Here is a 20,315-nt window from a genome sequence, read left to right as displayed (position 1 = left end):
TGTGATATGAGTGAAAATGAGCACCTATTTTTTTTTCTTTTTAGCAAAACTGAGAATAGATAGAGCCTGTTGCTGCTGCGGTGGCCGATTCCCTTCCCCCTTCTCATTTCCCAACTCTTCTCGGTCTCACAAACACACACGGTCAGATGCCTTCACATATACGCGCGCGCGCGCCAATGTTTACACTCTGCCACAACGAATAAATCAGGCACATTTTCCTGCAAATACACGCGCGCGCACACGTACTTCACGAGCGCCCACGTCCTCTATCTCTCACCGACAGATACAGACATTTACACACGTAGGCCAGGAGAGCGCTAACCACGGTACTGTGACTCCACGCAGGTTCCCAGGACACGCCTTTTACATTGTAACCGAACCGATCAGCGAACACAGACAAACCTGCCAACACTTAAGTCTACTGGCTGGATTTCATCTCCATGGCAACAAGCATGGAAGGTGAGACATCGCTGCCTGCGAAGTAACTTTCTCCCCCTACCCTCCGCATTAACTGACAGGGTTCCAGTGCAGGTTCAGATGAGAAGCATGTCCTCATTCTCTTGTATTTATGAAGCTAAGGAGTGGGAAAGGAGGCTGGGGAGGGCGGGGGGGGGGGGGTGGTGAGGTGGGGGCAGGGGCGGGGGGTAGGGGGGCTCACGAATGGATCCTGCAGGTCTGGTCAGTTCAAATTCTAAAGGAGGATAGAACCCTGATATTTCTGCTAGTGCTGGTGCTGCTGCCAAAAAGAAAAAATAAATTTAAAAAAATGTGTGTGTGCAGTTAGCTTGCTGATGCTATGCTTCTTTAGTTTAACATGTCCAAAGAGAACTGGAGACAAACAAGGCAGAATGACAATGACAGTCTACATTTCTCTAGTGAGACATTTTGAAAATTTTCAGACCAGATTTCCAGTGTTTCAAAAAGATTGAATGTCAGAGTCCTTGGGGAGCTATGTGAAGATTCTCTTAAGAGGGAAGTTCTCTTAAGGTTAAAATCTGAAAGGTTGATGGGGGAGGGGGGGTGCAATTCTGGCAGATCCTGAGGTTTTGGATTTCTGGGAAGGCCTGAAATGTTTGCACTTGATCATGATGAAGACATCTGGGTTTGTAATTTAAGGTTTTCCTTTGATTCCAACACATTCCATTCCTAATGATCAACTAGCTCTGTGCAGAAGCAGACTGAACAATGTTTCTTTTTCCCTGTTTACTTTGAATAGGATTTAATAACCTTGATGTAGAGTGGGGGATGTGTCTATGTGCGTATGGGAGGATTCATTATTTTTTAAGCCTGTTATTTCTTATAGTTCTCATTCCATGAAATCATGAATATCCATATTATGAGCATTAAAGATTACTATATCTGATAACTAACATCAAAATACTTTTCACCAAGAACACCATATTCCAATATAATAGTTGTTATTTCAGATAAACTGTTTAGACTATCATTAATAGATAAATAAACCAAAGGAAAAAACCTGTTGATCAAAATGCTAGAGGTTCTTTTTTTAATGGGCATATACTCTTCAATATTGGTTTCTGCAGTTGCACATTGTTGCATGCATACTATATGTTTCTAAAAAGTGAAATTTTATCTTTCTAATCAGTAAGCTTGTTCATAGAAGAAAAAAGTAACACAACATTTACATGTATGAAGGGCTATATATATATTAGGTATAAAAATACGATTTGCTTGACTACTCACAATGGTATGATTTGTATGACTGATCAAAGATAGACTTTGTTTACTGGTTACTAACTACAAAGCCATTGAATGAGATTTTGGCCTTTTGGTCTACTGGTATACTGTTGGCCCAATCTTATGACTCATCAGGACTTAGAAATCCCAGCTCCTGACAATTGCCATGAAGGAAATGATGTACTTTCAACTCAATTGCTCATTTCTAAAGGACCTAAATGTTGATCTTTTAACCCATATTTTATGGTGTAGGATGTTTAAAATGACTCTTACCACATAATTCTACATCTACTCTTTTTTTGAAAATTCATTTCTTTTTTCTCAACAGGGCTTATTTATCATGGTTTTGTAACCTCATGGTCTGAATGTCTCTCATTTTTCTATTTCCCAGTAAACAAGATATTAAGATGATGTTTTCCCTCTGAGGTAGGCATTAAAATGTCTGTTTTACAGAGCATACTGATTTGTTTTGCATTTCCATCTCTTCTATGGACTAGAGAAAGTAAAATGTATCTTTTATCCACATTGTTGAGTAATTTTGGATATCTTATTAATGATGAAGAAATCAGTGTTGTAACTGGAGACTTCTATTTATTTTTAACAATATTTTGTTACTAACAATACTTTTTAATCTAATTATGCTCTGTATCAATAGAAAGGTACAAAGTTCATTGCACTTAGCAGTATATTCTCAAAAATTTTCTACCTGCTGTTGAAAGTATAAGTTATTCATTTCACAGAGCAAGTAAAATGGAAAGTTTGGGCAAATGTTTGAAAAATTTAGGCCTATAAATACTGGTATTTCTGTTGCTACACATATGGCTTAAATTACTAAGAGCATCTATTTGCTGAACACATTGTTAGGCAATTGCTTAACTTTTTACTAATTTGCTTGTCTGTCCACAGCATACAGCAATGGCCAGGCTTTTTTTCAAGCTTTAAATATTATCCTTTTAGTTGTTTTTCTTGACTTGTATTTGGTTTTCATCTTTAGCATAAGGCAGAATTTTCAAATGAATATAAAAGTCCAAGTTCTTCCTTTTAAGATCTTAATAAAACCTCTGTTCTTTGTCACCCAATTTTTGGTTAAAAATGGAAATTTCCTAGTTCTTTGAACCCCAAGTGTATTTACTTGGCTCTACTTTTAACAGCTGAATATATAATCCTGTCCTTATTATTGGAAATAAGTAGTCTAATGATCTAAACTTATGCACTTAAATTTTTGTGGAAGTAAAGGAAGTAAAACTTCCTTTTTGTCAAGTTTCTTTTAACATTGGGCTTCATTTATTCATTACCCATCACTCCAAAACCCTCTTCAATTATTGTCCCCCCTGGACATTCAACTGAAGCTTTAAAAGCAGTGAAAAAAGTCTGAATGCCAAACCCAGGGTCCTGTTTTTCAGCACTTGTTTCCATCACCACTGAAGAATTCAACACTGTTTACCAGCACCTTCAGAAACTCTAGCTTCCTTTGTTCCAAGTGAACTTCCTACTGCAGATTCACTTAGAACTCTGATCATTCCTTACACAACTCTACTAGCAGATCCTGTTTTCTTCTTGTAAGAGAGGGATTCTTTGAGGCTCATTGCTAGGCTTCTTTCATTTTCAATCTTTTTTGGTAACTGCAAATAGAACCTTAATGGGATGACATCAAAATTGCTTTCTGGATCCATCCAGAACAAGTAGATCTGGCTTCCTCCAGGATAACTCTTCAAATGTTAGAATACACCTGTCATCTTCCTTGGTCTCCCCTTTCCTGAAAAACTCAGCAATTCTTTCCTTAAGTTTTGATCTGTAAATGCTTCTATGTATTAAATTGTGTCCTGGAGGCATTCTTCCCCACAAACTCTATTTGGCAATAATATCCTTAAGATGTTTTCCTCACCAGTGATTTTATGCGGGGCAAAATGAGCTGGATTAATTTATTTAAAACTGTTTATTGAGGGGTGACTGGGTGGCTCAGTCAGTTAAGCGTTGGACTTTTGATTTCGGCTCAGGTCATGATCTCATGGGTTCTTGAGACAGAGGCCTTGTGTGGATCTGCACTGACAGTGCAGAGCCTGCTTGGGATTCTCTCTCTCTCTCTCTCTCTCTCTCTCTCTCTCTCTCTCCCCCCCTCCCCCTCTCTCTCTGCCCCTCCCCCATGAGTGTCCACATGCTCTCTCTCTCTGTCTCAAAATAAATAAATAAACTTAAAAAAGAAAAAAAAACCTGCCTGTTGATTGATGTCTATTATGTGCCAGATGTAAACACCACAAATTCACTAAGACCAGAACTAAACCCTTTGTTTACTAAATTTACACTTTGCTTGTATTTTCTTTATTTTGGTTGATGAAAACACTGCCTTTACACTTGTTCAGGCTTAAAAGAGTGGAGTCATCTTTGATACCTCTCTCCATGGCCCACTACCTTCCATTATTTGCCAAAACTATCCCTCATATCTTTATAAACATGTTTTGAACCCATTTCCTCTCCCACTCATCTACCCTGTAGCCCAAGCCCTCATTACTTCTCACCTGGAACATTTATTTCCTATGATGTCCCCCCTGAAATCTATGTTTATTTTGTCTCATCACCAAGCCAGTCAGCCCTTAGGCAAATAAATTTCAAACTCTTAGCCTGACAGTCAGGAGATTTCACATTTTGGCTCAACCTACCTTTTCAATGTTTTGTTTCCCATATTCCTCTTTGCTTGTATCAAATTGCTCTGAACAAACTGCTCCTCTGGATAAATTCAGCACTTTTCTGCCTTCATATTCATTGTCATGCTGTTTCCTTCCTTGCATATCTAAATCTTCTGTCTTTTTTCAAGACTCATCTCAAATACAATCTTTTACAAAAAAAAAACTTTCCTGATCCTTAAATGGGTGAAATATCTATTTCCTCTAAATTTGTTGATTTTTGAATCTCTTTTTTTCATCAATATGTTGAATACTACTAACCCTGTATGATTATTATGGGGGTTAAATAGAATAACATATTTAAAACAGTGTTTGGTATACAGTGTATGTTAAATACAAGTTTGCTCCTCCTTTCCTTTTATTGTGTTTGTAGAAGCCTATACCGTTTTTTTTTTCCTGTTTGTGCACATATCCTCTCCCTTACAGGCTAGAATCACTTTGAGTACAAATCATGTGAATCTTTCCAGGAATGTTCTTATTAATCAACCTGATAAAAACAAACAGAAACACTGAACTCTGAATGAGCTGCTGAATTTTGATACTTATCTTTGAGGCCAATTTTTTTTTGAAATCAAATAAAAGTTGTTTTTATTCATTTCATTTTGACATTTAAATGTTAAATGTTTTTAATATGTTTTCTGGATATTCAACAATTAGATTCTTAGGACCCAGAACTTTATTCTTAAAAAATTATATTTTTCAATAAATTTACTTTGATTCAATTAAAATATTTATTGGATATCTATGATATGCTGGGAACTGTAACCAGTACTTGAGAAGTAGGAGTTTTTCCTTTAAAAAGTAAAGTAGCTCAATTCACAGATTGTTTGAGACTCTCAGAACAAAGCATTATCTCCTATGTTAGATGATTGTGATAAAAAGCATAATTTTATATCTCTAACTAGGAAGATACTGTGTTTTAATTTAATATTGACAAATGAATTGAGTGTTTTATTGCTACAACTAGTAAATGCCTTTTTGTTTGTTTGTTTGTTTGGTCAGTCAATAGGTTTTATTTATTTATTTATTTATTTATTTATTTATTTTTTAGTCGATAGGTTTTAATAAGAATAACAGAGTCTAGTGGATTAATCATTAAGAGCCAACTGACTTAACTCTTCTAATGATCAGCTATGACCCTGTGTCTCTTTCTACATTATGATTTTTAAAAACATGTAAAGTTAACTAATATCATAATTATACATAGTTTAGGCTGTTTCTTCATAATGGCAAAATTAACTCGGTAAAAAAAGTGCAGATTATGAAAACTGCCCAGATGTTTTCACTTCTGTACCACCGATTGTTACGTTTGGTCCTCAGAAACCAGACTCTGAGAGTTTAGTGTGAGGATGTTTGTTAAGTAGTGCCCTTGGGCTCAACACCTGTGGAAGAGTGAGAAAGTAGGCAGGAATCGGCACAAGTCGAGCTGTGACGTGGAACCAGTGACAGTCTTGGTTTACTCCATGAACAACTCTAGAGCTAGAATGGTTTTTTAGAGTTGCACTCCCTTGTGTCAAGATGATCAGGTCTTTTGCTCTCACATTAATCAGACATTTAAAACGGTCTGCCTTATCAGTTGGGGTTCCTGGGTGGCCCAGTCGGTTAAGCCTCCGACTTCAGCTCAGGTCATGAGCTCACAGTTCATGGGTTTGAGCCCTGCATCAGGCTCTATGCTGACAGAGCTTGGAGCCTGCTTCTGATTCTGTACCTCCCTCTCTCTCTCTGCCCCTCCCCCACTCATGTTCTCTTTCTCTCTTTTTCTCTCTCTTAAAAATAAAATAAAAATATTTTTTAAAAATATTTAAAAAATGATCTGCCTTAGGAATTGAAGTGACCTTGGATGAGGCAGCTCTCCTTGAAAGGGGCTACAGCCAAAGACCATCTGGTGGCAACACTCCCAGCTGCTGGACATAAATCCTTCATGGAAGGGAGCCTGTCGTACACACCACAGTGTCCATCAGTAAACCAGGCTCATTGCTTCCTCTTATACACATGCTCTCTGAAATTATCAAATGATATAGCCTAGCAAGGTCATGGCTCTAGTGAAGAAAGAATTCAGACTAGTTACTTGGCTGAATCAGTCTGTTACATGACAAATATTTGGTTCAGCATCTCCATGTATAAATATACTGCTTTTCAGTTTCTCTACTTGTTAAACAAATGAACCAGAGGATGTATGTATCTCAGCAAAAGACCTTTAACTGACAAAAGCAATAAAAGTAGAAATTTCATCAGAAAAAAGTTCTAGTTAAGTCCCAAGGTCATTAGATATTCAGTCCAGTCTCATGTCTTCTACAAGATAAGGAGTACTTACAAGAGGTCAATCAGAGAAATCACTCTGAGCCACTTAAGTGATACTAAATTAAGAAAAGAACCAAAGTATAGTCTATACCAATATGTATTAGGGCAGAAAAAAATGATTTGATGGAAAGAAGTTTAACAGAGAAGTTGAAAACAGTATTTTTCCTTTTATTAAAAAAGTCAAATAACAGCATACCCCAGAATGTATTAAATATTCCTGACACTTAAGATTTGAAGACAAAGATAAAGCTGTTTTGTAATCCAAACCATAATAAAAAGAATATCATTAAATATTAACTGGTTTATTCATTGGTGAATAACTTTGAAAGCTACAAGTTTTGTTCTTTTTAATTACCTTTCTTTATTCCTTACCTCCCATCCCTGTTCTGTCTCAGTGGTTTTCTGAAAATTGAATACAAAAAAAATCTGAAGGGTCGGTCATTTTAATAAATAATTCTTAAAAATTATTAGAAAAAGCAACAATAAAAGTGCAAACACTAGCAATCTATTATTCTCAGTTTTTAGATGATAAGCTATTTAATGACAGTCCTCTCAAGAAGGGTGGCTGTGTGTTAGTAAACTTTGATCTAATGAACTCATCTTAATTTTAATTAATTAATTAACTTAATTAACACATCAAGTGGGAAAATCTGTTTTGCTTCAATCCAACATACACTTTCTTTTCTAAATTTTTTTTTAACGTTTACTTATTTTTGAGACAGAGAGAGACAGAGCATGAACAGGGGAGGGGCAGAGAAAGAGGGAGACACAGAATCTGAAACAGGCTCCAGGCTCTGAGCTGTCAGCACAGAGCCCGACGTGGGGCTTGAACTCACGGACCGTGAGATCATGACCTGAGCCAAAGTCGGACGCTTAACCAACCAAGCCACCTAGGCGCCCCTAACATACACTTTCTGAACAATTTTGTTGTAGTTTTAAAATCTCAGTAGAGTACAAGCTTAGGAGTAAGCTTCTGGTTGGGAAGAGAACTGGGGAGCTCATTGTGAAGCTGAATGTTTATAGAAAACATGCTGTTTAACTTGGATTTTATGTCCATTTAGGGTGTTCTGAAAGCTAATGGGGATGGCGGGGCAATGGCTAATGATCCACAGCTACTGTTGCCTGCTACTTGCAGGATGCTCTGTTGGGTACGGCTCTTATTAAAATAATTTTAAAAACACAATTTACCTCTTTAAGAAATTAACATCTAGCATACAGAGTGGTAGTGGGGAAGAAAACACAAGTGCATACATCTAAAAGCTAAGGGAATGAAAAGAGAGACTTTATACCTATTTAAAAGGATCAGAATCTGTATCAGACAAAGTGGCACTGGAGACAGACCTTAGAACATGGACCTTAGAGAGCTTGACCAGCTCACACACTATGATTATTTATGGTGTTATCTACACATGCAAAAATGAAGTAAAAATTAGATGACAATTCAGTTCAAAGAAGTAGTGACTTAACCATCTCACAATGAATCCAAACTTCTAGGGTCCATTATTTGAATATTCACTTTCATATCTGATTTTATATTTAGTGCATGTAGGTACAGTTTCATTTGCCCACCGAGGCAATTCAGTAATTACTACAATAGAAATAGCATCTCCAATGCTAATTTGATGCTGATCCATATCTGATGATGTTTTCACACATCTTTTGTGAGTTAAGTCAAGAGGGTTTGAAAACTGCCAGATTTTAGAAAACAATTACCTGCTCAATACCGTATATGAATAACACTAAACTGAGTTCTATTTTGTATTTAGGCCAACAGGTGACTCCAGCAGGAATTCTGAAGAGCCATAATGATGTGACAGTGAATAATGAGTAGTACCTACTGTGGCAACTCTTCAGCTAAGATGAGCGTCAATGAAGTATCAGCTTTTTCGTTGACTCTGGAACAAAAAACTGGCTTTGCTTTTGTTGGGATTTTGTGTATCTTCTTAGGACTTCTTATTATTAGATGCTTCAAAATCCTGTTAGACCCGTACAGTAGCATGCCTTCCTCTACATGGGAAGATGAAGTTGAAGAATTTGATAAAGGGACATTTGAATATGCACTTGCATGAGAGTTCCACCTTTATGGTTTTTTAGAGTTATGCCACTGGGACCCATGGAAGATACAACTGTAATCTCCTCGAGCATGCTGGAAGAGGCTCACTTCATCCACTAAATTCAATAAACATGTATGGTTGGCCAACTCATCTAATCTCTATGGACTTCAGTGAGGAAGCTAACCAGAGGATTTTTAATGTCCCTTTCAATTCTAGTGCCCTATGAACTCTGTGAACGTATCGGGAAACCCAGAGATCTGAGATAAATGAGGATTTAGGATGTTATGAAAATTTTTTCAGTTTAGGAGTCCCAATTCTGTGGTTTGAATTCTAATGTTGACTTAGCCAAGAAGCTTTATGACCTATAAAGCTGTCTAAGAGGAACCTTTCCATATCTACAAAAACAAGGATAAAGAAACCTATCCTGCATATCTTGCAGGAATGTTGAGAGGACCAAGTGATGTAAGATGAATGTGAAAGCAATATGAAAACCATAAAAACCTTGTTGAAACATACCTTGCAATCATTTATTATCCTCATTGGTAATACTAATAAGGATTCTCAAACCTAAAGAAGCAATGGCTTAGTGTAAATTATTCCTTGATCAACCTTCATTCTCTTCATTTGATAAATGAAAAGATAGGATATTATTATAAAATTCTTAACAGCTACAAAATTTTGACTCTTTATGGTTATCAAATTGAGGAATATAGTAGGAGATAAATAAATACGAAACTATTTGTGCCACTTGAGAACACAGAACTGCCAAACACACAGAAAAAAAGAATGACTAATATTTACTAAGAGTTTGCACCAAGTTGGGTGCTTTCCATTTACTATGTGATTTGATCCCCTTATGAATCCTTTGAGTTCAACACTACTATTTCCATTTTATTGTCTCAGTGTCACAGATGAGGAACTGAAGCTGAGAGAGATTACATAACTTCCCAGGGTCATCAAGCTAGAGAGTGGTTGTGTTAGGAATTGAATATGGGCAGTCTAATGTCAGAGTCATTATTTGTAAACATCATGCTGTGCTCCCAGACACTATCCTCAAGATTTCTATATATCTTAGAACTATGGTTACTGCTCAGATCACTCCAAAACCAGTTGTGTCAGATATAATTCCCTGATACTTTCTGTCTCCTAATAGATTTAGAATACTTCTGTGTTGGCTGTTGATCTTCTGGACCAAGCCCACACCTCAAGGAGGCTCTTTGAGCCCCAGTAGGTATAGGAGTGTCGGCCTGGGACACCTTGTAGTCAGTTATTAGCTTGGTCCAAGAACAACTCATTGAGCCAAGTCAGCTGGACACACTGAAAGTTGTATATACCAGGACACTAAGCACCTCCTTTGTGAACCAGGTTTTTAAAGTACTTGCTAAGATATGTAGCTAAGTACAAGATGCACCTTTTGTCTCCCAGGGAAGACATCCAACAAGACCCTGCATTTTGGTGACTAGAACATAACAAAGTCAGATTTTTATTTCAAAAAGAAGACCCTAAAACCTAAAACACAAGAAAATTTATGAAGTATGAGCATTATTTCTGAAATTTCAACACTCACAAGCTTTTCATATCTCATCAATTCCACCATAGTATTATTTTCAATCCCACTAAACAGAAATTCTTTTAACCAAAAGTGTCTTTATCCATAGCATTTATTCATGATCTATTGTTCACCTTAGACTTTTGGGGGGGGTGGGGAAAGAGTGGTCAGTGTCTGTATTTTCAGAGCCAGAAACAATATAAAAAATATGAAGGATGGCCATAGTATGGATATATCATGGAAACTTCATGAAATGCTAAGTCTTCTAGGAGAGTCCAATGTCATAGTCATATCATCCTCTAGCTTCCCCTTTCCTAGAGCCCCATGACAGAAGACAAGAGAAAAAATAGAGGAGCATACCTCCAGACAGTTTCCTCCTATTACCTTACTCCTATGTCTGAAAGGCCTAAATTGAGTTTACCTTTCAAAGTTGGCTTATGGATGTTGTAATTTCATCCATATCCCCCAAACCATCTCCCATCTGCTCCAGAACATCTGAATCCCCTTAATAGAGAACGAAGACTTTCATTTCATGGTTAAGATAAAAGGGTTAGAACAAAAATGTCTGGTTGATGTAAGACCGAAACTAAAACTAATTCACACAACACTGCAGTCGGACAGGCAGACAGCGAGGAAAAAGCAAAATTGACCACTATCAGATGCATGCACAGTCTTTGGCAAAGGAAAAGGTTAAGGAATAAATAGGTGGGCTCCTGAAAGAGGGATGGAGCTGAGGGAATGGTTGAAGGAAAAGGGGACTAGAGGTGGCAGAGGTAACTGCAAGCGAATTCAAAGCTTCCCACCAGGACCAGGGAATAGGACTTATTTTGAGTACCAGCCCCATCTTAGCTGTTCTAAATAATAGCAACACCCAGATGAATCTGAAATGAATCTGAATCTGAAAGGCGTAATTCCCATGCCTTCTGTGTGGGGAGTCAGAACCTTTTGTCGAACAGATAAATGCCTTGTACTTAAGAGCAGAATGAGTTAGTGGTACATAGTTGTAATTCTGTCTCTATTTTTGAAACAGCCTCTGGCATTAGCCTGGCTGGTTAGCATGACATTTACCTAAGAGCATCTGAGGAGTTTTACTTAGGTATCTCCAGACCCTTTTCTACAATCCAGCATCTGTTCACCAACTTAACTTTCCTCCTACTTTAATAGGCATAGTACCTATCCAAATCTCTAACAATTCACTTTGGAATCTTGGATATGACTAAGTAAAAGTCAGCAGTCAATTGTAAATATTTCCAACATAGTAAAAGCAAGTGCTAAGTACAAACCAGTGCTGATCTAAATCCTATACACAAATTAACTCATTTGATCTTCACAGTAACTTTACAAAAAGGTAGATAACATTATTATCCACAATAGCATTTTACAGATAAGAAAGCTAAGGCTCGGAAAGACTGAGTAATTCGCCAAAGCTCACACAGCTAGGAAGTGGCACAGGTGGGATGCAAATTGAGTATACTGACTTCAGAGTCTTGCTCCTAACCACTGTTTTGCCACAACGGTGCTGCTCAGGCAGGTGGAAATCACTTGGGTAGTTTCTTATAAAACACAAGGTGGATTCATTCAATCAATCTGATTGAAAACCAGTGACAGGACCTGTGTGGAGGAATTGTTTGTGCTGTCTTAATAATCACCACCTCACAGATTTGAGCAAAACCTGTCTCTCAACAACACTAAAAAAACGGGTTTGATATAAATGTTTTGCCAGGTAGAGACAAAAAGGTCATTTAGCAATGCCACTGGGAACCTTACCCACGGTTTCATTCCTGCTTCAGTTTTTCCACTAGGTAGAAATATTTTCAATAAATCACCGATTCTACATTCAATCTGCTCACTTCCCATGCAGAGAAGAATTCAGCTAATATCTACTATAAAAAAGAAAATAATCTCAAATACCATTTTCTAGTTACAAAGTATAGAAATTATCTCTGGAGGCCTAGATTTTGCTGTACATGTTAAATAATAGGAGGCCACCAGGAATCGTGAAGACAATGGGATTGAATTTATTTAGCCCCAAACAGCTGAAACACTGATTATATTTTGGTGGATTATTACTGTTGAGCAATCCAACTTCCCTTATGAATTAAAGAAACTTAATGTGACTTTCTGTCTAAATGGATTAATGATTTACTACTGGTTACTAGTTGATGAAGTACTTAAGGTTCCTCAGGGCTAATGACTGGGCAGGGCCCATGGTATTATTCCAGGCCAATCACTGCTCAGTCACCTCTTTCAAGGAAGGTTCTAACCAATAAGAAGCCCAAGGTGTTGGAGTGAAAGTTAGATGCCCCATATATGCCTGGGTGGTGTTGAAACAGATAAAGCTTCCTGAGAAGAAGGCTTCTTCTGATGGTAAGTTAAACATTTCTGGATGGGGTAAAAATCACACTTAATATTATGTCATAAAGTAGATTCTAAGGAATGGAGTAAAGGTGAGGATGTCAAGGACTATGAAGAGACATGGGATGGTCTATAAAAACTAAAGAGATAACAGCCTCACTTATAGTTTTGCCCCCAAAAATGTTCTTTGCAAGTTGAAGTTAAGATATTTTTTTTAATTCAAAGAAATAGCCTAGTGACTTCAGGAGACAGGCACGGTTTTGTTTGCATTTGTCTGCTTTTCTAAAAAGCCAAAATTTAGGTTATCAATAAAGAACTATTAATCTCACTAAAGAATGTTCTAAGATGGCTCATATCATGGATGGTAAAAGAAGTGATTATGTAGTCTGCCTCTCAGTCAAATTAAAAGCTTCTCAATGAATTTGAGACTATTTCATTAAAGAGAATTAACAGGGCATGATTATCTTACCTAAATATAGCGTACACCTTTATTAAGGACTGAGATTTATTTCGTTACACTGAATACCCATATATTTTTAAAGATTCCATGATAGTATTTGCAAAACATAAATGTATGAGCAGATGAGAGGCTAGTAAAAGATCCATGAATTTACAAAGCTATCATCTTCACAGGATTTATTTTTAAAAATTAACAAGCATGTATTTTTTAGAAGTTAAAAAATATTTTTAAATTTTATAATCATTATGGAATATAATCATCATTATTAGATAGTATGAATTCATGTCTATAAAAAATACTTTGCAGTTTCAACATTTAGTACTGTCAATGAACTGTGTTTCAGACTGAGAATATTCTCATCATCTCTTACTGTACTCACTGGTAGAGTTATATCTTTTCTAAAATCATATTAAATCCAACTGCACTGAGTCCAAACAAATGCTACAAACATAGATAATATTTTAATGACTCCACTGAAAATTCTGTTCGCTGAAGCAGGTCCCTAGTTATTTATTATGGGATTTAATTGCTCAGGTGACTAGAGTTCCCGGACAGGTAATTTTTAATGGAATGAATTTAAGATATTATATCTTTTGTAACAGAAAACTCTGCCCTCATACCCCTATGCCTACTTAAATGTATTTATATTACTTGAAACAAGTTTAATTTTCTTTTTCAATGGCAGCTTTGAAGAACATTCAAAGGATGTATAGGAGAGAAACAATACATCAAGAATCTATTTATTGAGTCCTTCTAGAACAAAGGCCAGGAGCTCCCTAATGTAAACACATTAAAGTTTATTTTGAGGAGGAAATACATAGATTTTTTTTTTTTAACAACCATAAAGTAGACATCTTAGCCCCCCAAAAAAAAATCCATTTTGGAAGATGTCACTGAACAACACTTCCAATGTATTTCTGGATTCAGCGCCCAGTAATAGCAATCGCTTTCAAGTTAATGTCATAAATGAGAGCCACGAGAGCAGCGCGGCTGTGGATAATAACACCGATCCTCCACATTATGAGGAAACCTCTTTTGGAGATGAAACCCAGAACAGATTCAGAATCAGCTTTAGGCCTGGAAATCAGGAGTGCTATGACAATTTCCTCCAAAATGGAGAAACCGCTAAAACAGATGCCAGTTTTCACGCTTATGATTCTCACACAAACACATACTACCTACAAACCTTTGGCCACAACACCGTGGATGCTGTTCCCAAGATTGAGTACTATCGCAATACTGGTAGCATCAGTGGGCCCAAGGTCAACCGACCCAGCCTGCTTGAGATTCACGAGCAACTTGCAAAGGTAAGCTTCAGGGCACAGGCAAGTATCCTCCCTCCCTTTATTCCTTCAGGTGATCTCCTGCTCTTTAATCATGCTATGAATGTCAGAGTGTCTTGTGGAGAAGTCTATTCCAAACCACCCTCCTTCCTTACACAGCTGTCCCTCGTTCCCAATAACTAGACAATACACGGAGTGTTTCACAAATATTTACTGAGCACCGAGAACTAAAGAATTAGCTCTGAAAGTGAGGCAGTGCATTATATTTTCTTTAAACTTATAGTGTACTCAGTGCACACTTTGTTAAACATTCCAAACCAGATACTAAGCTAATTTCACCTTAGTATGAATGCCTCTGCAACAGTTGTAAGAGGGGGAAAAAAAACAAAAAAACGAAAAATCATCACTGGAGCTTACTGTAGTTAATACTGTGGTGTCAGCCTTTAGAGCACATGGGTATTTTATATTCTTTAAAGAGAAACCCAAGATTTATAAGATTCAGCATTTTATCCCTTCCTCTTCAAAACTTTGCCTGAGGCTCCTGAATGCTCTTAAGCATATAAAAGTAACTGAATTAAATTTAAGTACAGAAATGGCTAAGCTTTTCATTATTTAATGAAAATCAATAATGGGTTCCCAAATCTGCTAGAAGCAGAAGGTAGCATTTTTTTCTAATCATGTAGCAAATCATTGATAAACTTCATAGATTTCTTCTTCTATAACTTGCTCTAAAATATATTGATGCACTTTATCTTCCTGCTCTTCTGGAACACATTTTGGAATGAATATCATTCTTTATGGATGTAATTACTTGCTAAAAAGAATAATTAGCTGTCACATATCCAAATGTAGTTTACTTTTGCCCAGGTTTTGAGGTAAAAAAAAATTGATTGGAACAATTCCTTTCATATCCATTCATTCAACATTAATTTTATCAAATGGTTACCCACGTTAGGGAGTCTAGGAATATTGCTCTCACGGAAGATGCTAATAAGGGTGAAGTTTTCCCTTTAGTTTCTGTTCATTCTTCTTTCCACAAGGAAACCCATCTCTAAAATATATTCTCCTTGGCTTCTCGGGGTCCCTGACTCTGCATCCTACCACCAGAGGCTGAGTGATTTCCTGAGCGGAGCCCATGCTCTGAACGCTGTACCCTTATCCTTTCTCCTCGCCAGGCTTTACTTGTCCCATGTACTATATTTGCAACAGTCTGCTGAATGGCTGGTTTCTTTACAGATAGAAGATTTAGCCTTTATCTAGGATATTCGGTGCTTTGATCAAAAGAAGTTAGCAATGTGACAATGTCAGAAAAAAATGGCGGCCCCCATTAAAATTTTGAGAAGGGGGTTGATTTGAAGCTCCAGAGATCAGACCCAGGTATCACTTTGCTTTGTGTGGGAAAGTGGAAAGAAGAGAGAAGGGGGAGAAGGAAAAGAGGGAAAAGTTGGTTGCGAGAAGAGGGCACAAGGAGTTTTCAAAAAGCACAGAAAAAGAAACTTAGGGCATTATAAAGGGATTTCAATTTATTCTGAAGAAGTAAAATGAGCCAAAGTTCTCTTTAAAAAGATCTGAAATTCTCTCCCACCATACTCCACCTCATTCCACATGATAAGTCTTAAAGCTCATCCTTTGTAAAATTAGCATCATCAAAATTTAAATATTCTCATATTTGTCCCCCAGTTTGCAAGAAAACAAAATAAAAGTCTATTTCCATTAATAAGGAAATGGAGTAAACTCACATTGTTCTTTGGACTAATGTTCTAGAGAGAGAAACATAGCTTATTTACAATTCCTAAAGCCACAGCTTATGTAAATCTTTACATAAGGGGAGAAAAACTCTCCGGGAATGGTTGGTTGTTCAAAAGCCAATCTGAACAACCGTAGTCGAAATGCAATAGCTGCATTTGAGTTTTCATAGCTGTTTGGGATATCATATTTTTTTGAAAATGATACAAAGACTTAACTTTGACGTAAAGCTCTTTTTTCTCAGACACAAAGAAATAGCAAATTAAATAGTTTAAAAATTAGGTTCAGGCTCAATGCCCTGAATAATCATTCTGAATGAGTATAGTAATAAGTTACTCTTTTTATGAATTTGACCCTCAGTTATCAAGATACTTCATCATTAAATCCCACAGAAGTATCCACATAGCCAAATTGGGAGCAGAATTCTAATACAACCATGAATCTATATACTAGTGTCTCTAAACTTGTAGGGCCCAGTCCACCTCTCCATATGATCTACCTCTGTGCTATCCTTTGATACCAGACATGAACAATCTGAGACTTCGTCAATTCATCCCTTTCTTCTTTGTTAGTGAATTTGATTCTTTTTCCTCCTGCTTACCCTCCCTCCCATGAAAGATGAAGACCTATAGTGTAATGAGCTATGCTGTTACCTCCTTGTGGCCCTTGACATTTTTATGGTAGTTCCCCAAATCACAACTAGAAATGATCAATAGAACAAATATTACATAATAATACTCAGACACATCACCAATTTTGTATGCAAAAAATTATAAATGATAATATTTACTCAAACAATTTAAAAGTGGAAAGCAATTGACATAGTACAAATTTGGTGATATATTTTTTTTTGTACCCGAGTATAATGCTTTAAAAAGCCATAAAAGAATTGTATATTTACATTAAGTGACAACATATTTAGACAGAAACCAGTTGGATTTTTTGCAGAATCCTGGCTATAACTTCCAAGTCAGAAAAAAAATTATATGTCAAGGTTGTTGTAATAGTTGAAATAAAAAAATAGGTTTGAAAGACGTTATTTTAAGTCTCTACCTTCACTGAAACTCTAGGAATGATACATATTGGCAAAATTTGTAATCCCAATGATTTGAGACCATAGTCGAAAAAATCCTTTTATTTTCTCTGTAGTAAAGAGCTAAATGCCTATACAGATGGCTATGAATTATAGATTTCCAAAAAACCCTAGTTAAAAGCAGGAAAAAATGGCTCCATCCTTTACCTTCTCTGCAATATTATATAAGCTACATAACTTCAACTGATACTGTAGGATGTTTGTGAATACTAGTTTACATGCATATAAAGTCTAGCATGTTGCCTTCTACAATGGGTAGAAACTGAACAAATCATTGTTGATAATGATGATGGCAATTTTTGTATTCACTGATTTTTACTCAAAAAGTAAAATACACACTAATAAAATATTTAAGAAGTACTGAAAAGTATATACTGAAATGTCTCTTATCTAATATAGATCTTCAGTTTTTCTCTCCAAGACAATCATTACTGTCAGTTTCTTATAAATCCTCCCAGAAATTTTCTATGCCTATACAAACATACATATATATCTATAAGTATCTCTATCTCATCTAATATTCCATCTGTATTTTTTTCAAACACATATTGAAACATTTTACACATTGTCGTGCATTCTACTGTTTTCACTAAACAATGCACATTGGAGTTCTTTCCATATAAAAAATATAATGATTATTAGATATCTGGTAAAGATTAATCCAGTATTTTTAGTTTGTAAAAATAATTGTACTTTTACTGTCCAGCATAATCCTGTGGCCACCTTTTTTTTTTTTTTTTGATTACTAAACTACTTTATTAAGTGATCATGGTTTTATCTTTCATTTCTACTTTTTTTTAAATTTAAATTCAAGTTAGTTAACATATAGTGTTGTTAGTTAACATATAGTATTGGCTTCAGGAGTAGAATTCGGTGATTCATCACTTACATGCAATACCCAGTGCTCATCCCCACAAGTGCCTTCCTTAATACCCATCATCCATTTAGCCAATCCCCCCACCCACCTCCACTCCAGCAACCCTCAATTTGTTCTCCATATTTAAAGTCTCTTATGGTTTGACTCCCTCTCTGTTTTTATCTTATTTTCTTTTTCTTTCCCTTCCCCATGTTCATTTATTTCTTAAATTCCACATGAGTGAAATTATATGACATTTGTCTTTCTCTGACTGACTTATTTCACTTAGCATAATACACTCTTGTTCCATCCACATTGTTGCAAATCTGTGGCCACCTTTATATGCACAATTCCTAACTACAGGGCTAACCAAAATGGAACTCCTTTTCAGTCTTACTAACCACCATTGTTGTTAGCATTTCAGAAAAATATAAGAATCAGGAAAATATATAGCCTTTCTATCAAAGTCAGTGTTCTGAGGGGCGCCTGGGTGGCTCAGTCGGTTAAGCATCCGACTTCAGCTCAGGTCACGATCTCGCAGTCCTTGAGTTCGAGCCCCGCGTCGGGCTCTGGGCTGATGGCTCAGAGCCTGGAGCCTGCTTCCGATTCTGTGTCTCCCTCTCTCTCTGCCCCTCCCCTGTTCATGCTCTGTCTCTCTCTGTCCCAAAAATAAATAAACGTTAAAAAAAAAAAATTCAAAGTCAGTGTTCTGAAATAAACTGTCTATACAAAGAATAAAATACCACAAAAATTAAGATAGCAATATTATTTTTAAGGAAACCAACCATTTAGAGAATATTTCAAAACAAAAACAATGGAACGACTTCACACTTGGGTCATTAGGCTGTTAGCAACAAAAAGTAATCTGTGAATAAAAAGCATTAGGAAAAGTAATTTGTGAATAGAAAGGATTACATACACTCATGCAAAAGCAAACTTTTTATGGAGAATTTTTTTTTAATGTTTATTTATTTTTGAGAGAGAGAGAGAGAGACAGGGTGTGAGCAGGGGAGGGGCAGAGAGAGAGAGGGAGATACAGAGAATTCAAAGCAGCTCCAGGTTCCGAGCTGTCAGCACAGACGCGGGAGCTCAAACCCACAAACTGTGAGATCATGACCTGAGCCAAAGTTGGACACCCAACCGACTGAGCCACCCAGGGGCCCCGAGAATTTTTTGTTATCAGACAAGGTGCTCACACTTGGCAAATTCTCATTCAATTTTTATAACACACCTTCAAGGTAGGTACTATTATTATTGCTATTTTATAGATTCTAAAGTTTTTGTAAAATCCTATGGATCTTTTATAAGAGAAAACAAAAACCTAAGTCAAAAAACTTCCAAGGTCAAGAAACAAAAGTCATGTGTCTAATAAATTGAACCCATGTCTGCATGACTCCAGAGTCCATGCTCTTTTTATTTATTTATTTATTTATTTATTTATTTATTTATTTATGTTTGTTACTTTTGAGAGAGAGAGAGAGCACAGGCAGGAGAGGGGCAGAGAGGACAGAGGATCTGAAGCAGGCTCCACACTGACAGCAGAGACCTGACATGGGGCTCAAACTCACAAACCTCAAGATCATGACCTGAGCTGAGATTGGGTGCTTAACCCACTGAGTCACCGAGGTGCCCCCAGAGTCCATGCTCTTTATTGCTACTTTCCATCCTCAGCCTACTCTCCCATTTCACTTTGCCTCAGTTCATTTTGACAGCTACAGAAGGAAGTGGAACTCAGCCACAAAGAAGAAATTGCATCTCAGCCCTGATGGGCAGAACAGGAGATTCAATTCCTTTCTTGTTTTGGGGACTGTGCCAAAAGATCATGTTGCTTTCTCCTACAGAATTTTTTTTTTCTCTCTCTTTCTCCTACAGAATTAATTGTAGGTCTCAATCATTTTCGTTGTCATCATCAAAAGCATTTATTAGCCTTTTATATACAAGATCAGCATCTTATAAAGTGAGTTAAAGAGGTTTGATCTCTACTTTCCAGGATTTATTTTACATGTCAAATGACTTTGTTATGGGTAGAAATAAAGGACATGTAATCAGGTTAACAAACATTAAAGTACATAAACCAATGTATAAATGTTTATCTTCTTTAAATAGACAAACAAAGGTTTACAAATGCATTCTCTGGGAAATAGTATTTTCTAAAATGTTTTAAAGTTCAAATTTGGAACTTTAGCATTCAACTTGGGGCCATCCCAAATTAGAAATATCACCAAGCCCAATTTTTTTT

General features: G+C 36.6%; 2 protein-coding genes across 16 annotated transcripts in view; both read left to right on the top strand.

Annotated features, from left to right (window-relative positions):
- Positions 1 to 256: 256 nt before the first annotated feature.
- CTXN2 (cortexin 2) lies at positions 257 to 9,249 on the top strand. 13 transcript variants are annotated; one of them, XM_042987699.1, is made up of 5 exons: positions 545 to 562; positions 809 to 875; positions 2,090 to 2,124; positions 7,742 to 7,828; positions 8,447 to 9,249. In XM_042987699.1, exon 5 carries the CDS (start codon positions 8,504 to 8,506, stop codon positions 8,747 to 8,749), a length of 246 nt encoding a protein of 81 aa, XP_042843633.1. In that variant the 5' UTR covers positions 545 to 562; positions 809 to 875; positions 2,090 to 2,124; positions 7,742 to 7,828; positions 8,447 to 8,503; the 3' UTR covers positions 8,750 to 9,249. The 13 variants fall into 13 exon arrangements, with proteins under 13 accessions (XP_042843632.1, XP_042843630.1, XP_042843628.1 ...); XM_042987698.1 differs by lacking the exons at positions 545 to 562; positions 809 to 875 and adding an exon at positions 257 to 459; XM_042987696.1 differs by lacking the exons at positions 545 to 562; positions 809 to 875 and adding an exon at positions 257 to 459 and having other exon boundaries at positions 2,027 to 2,124.
- A 4,736-nt stretch (positions 9,250 to 13,985) lies between these two features.
- The window catches only part of SLC12A1 (solute carrier family 12 member 1), a 100,879-nt gene continuing 94,549 nt past the window's right edge, over positions 13,986 to 20,315 (top strand). For all 3 annotated transcript variants that reach the window (XM_007081816.3, XM_007081815.3, XM_015537424.2), the window contains exon 1: positions 13,986 to 14,405. In XM_007081816.3, coding sequence (XP_007081878.2) covers positions 13,986 to 14,405 — 420 coding nt within the window. The remainder of the gene's footprint in view (positions 14,406 to 20,315) is intronic.

This window comes from Panthera tigris, chromosome B3 (genome assembly GCF_018350195.1).
Source record: "Panthera tigris isolate Pti1 chromosome B3, P.tigris_Pti1_mat1.1, whole genome shotgun sequence".
Classification (NCBI taxonomy): domain Eukaryota; kingdom Metazoa; phylum Chordata; class Mammalia; order Carnivora; family Felidae; genus Panthera; species Panthera tigris.
Note: the sequence above shows the minus strand (reverse complement) of the source record. Positions and strands in the feature narration are given on the sequence as shown.

Bases quoted from the DNA above. Each gene is read 5' to 3' on its own strand.
- CTXN2 (XM_007081814.2), top strand. From the start codon at position 8,504: ATGAGTAGTACCTACTGTGGCAACTCTTCAGCTAAGATGAGCGTCAAT.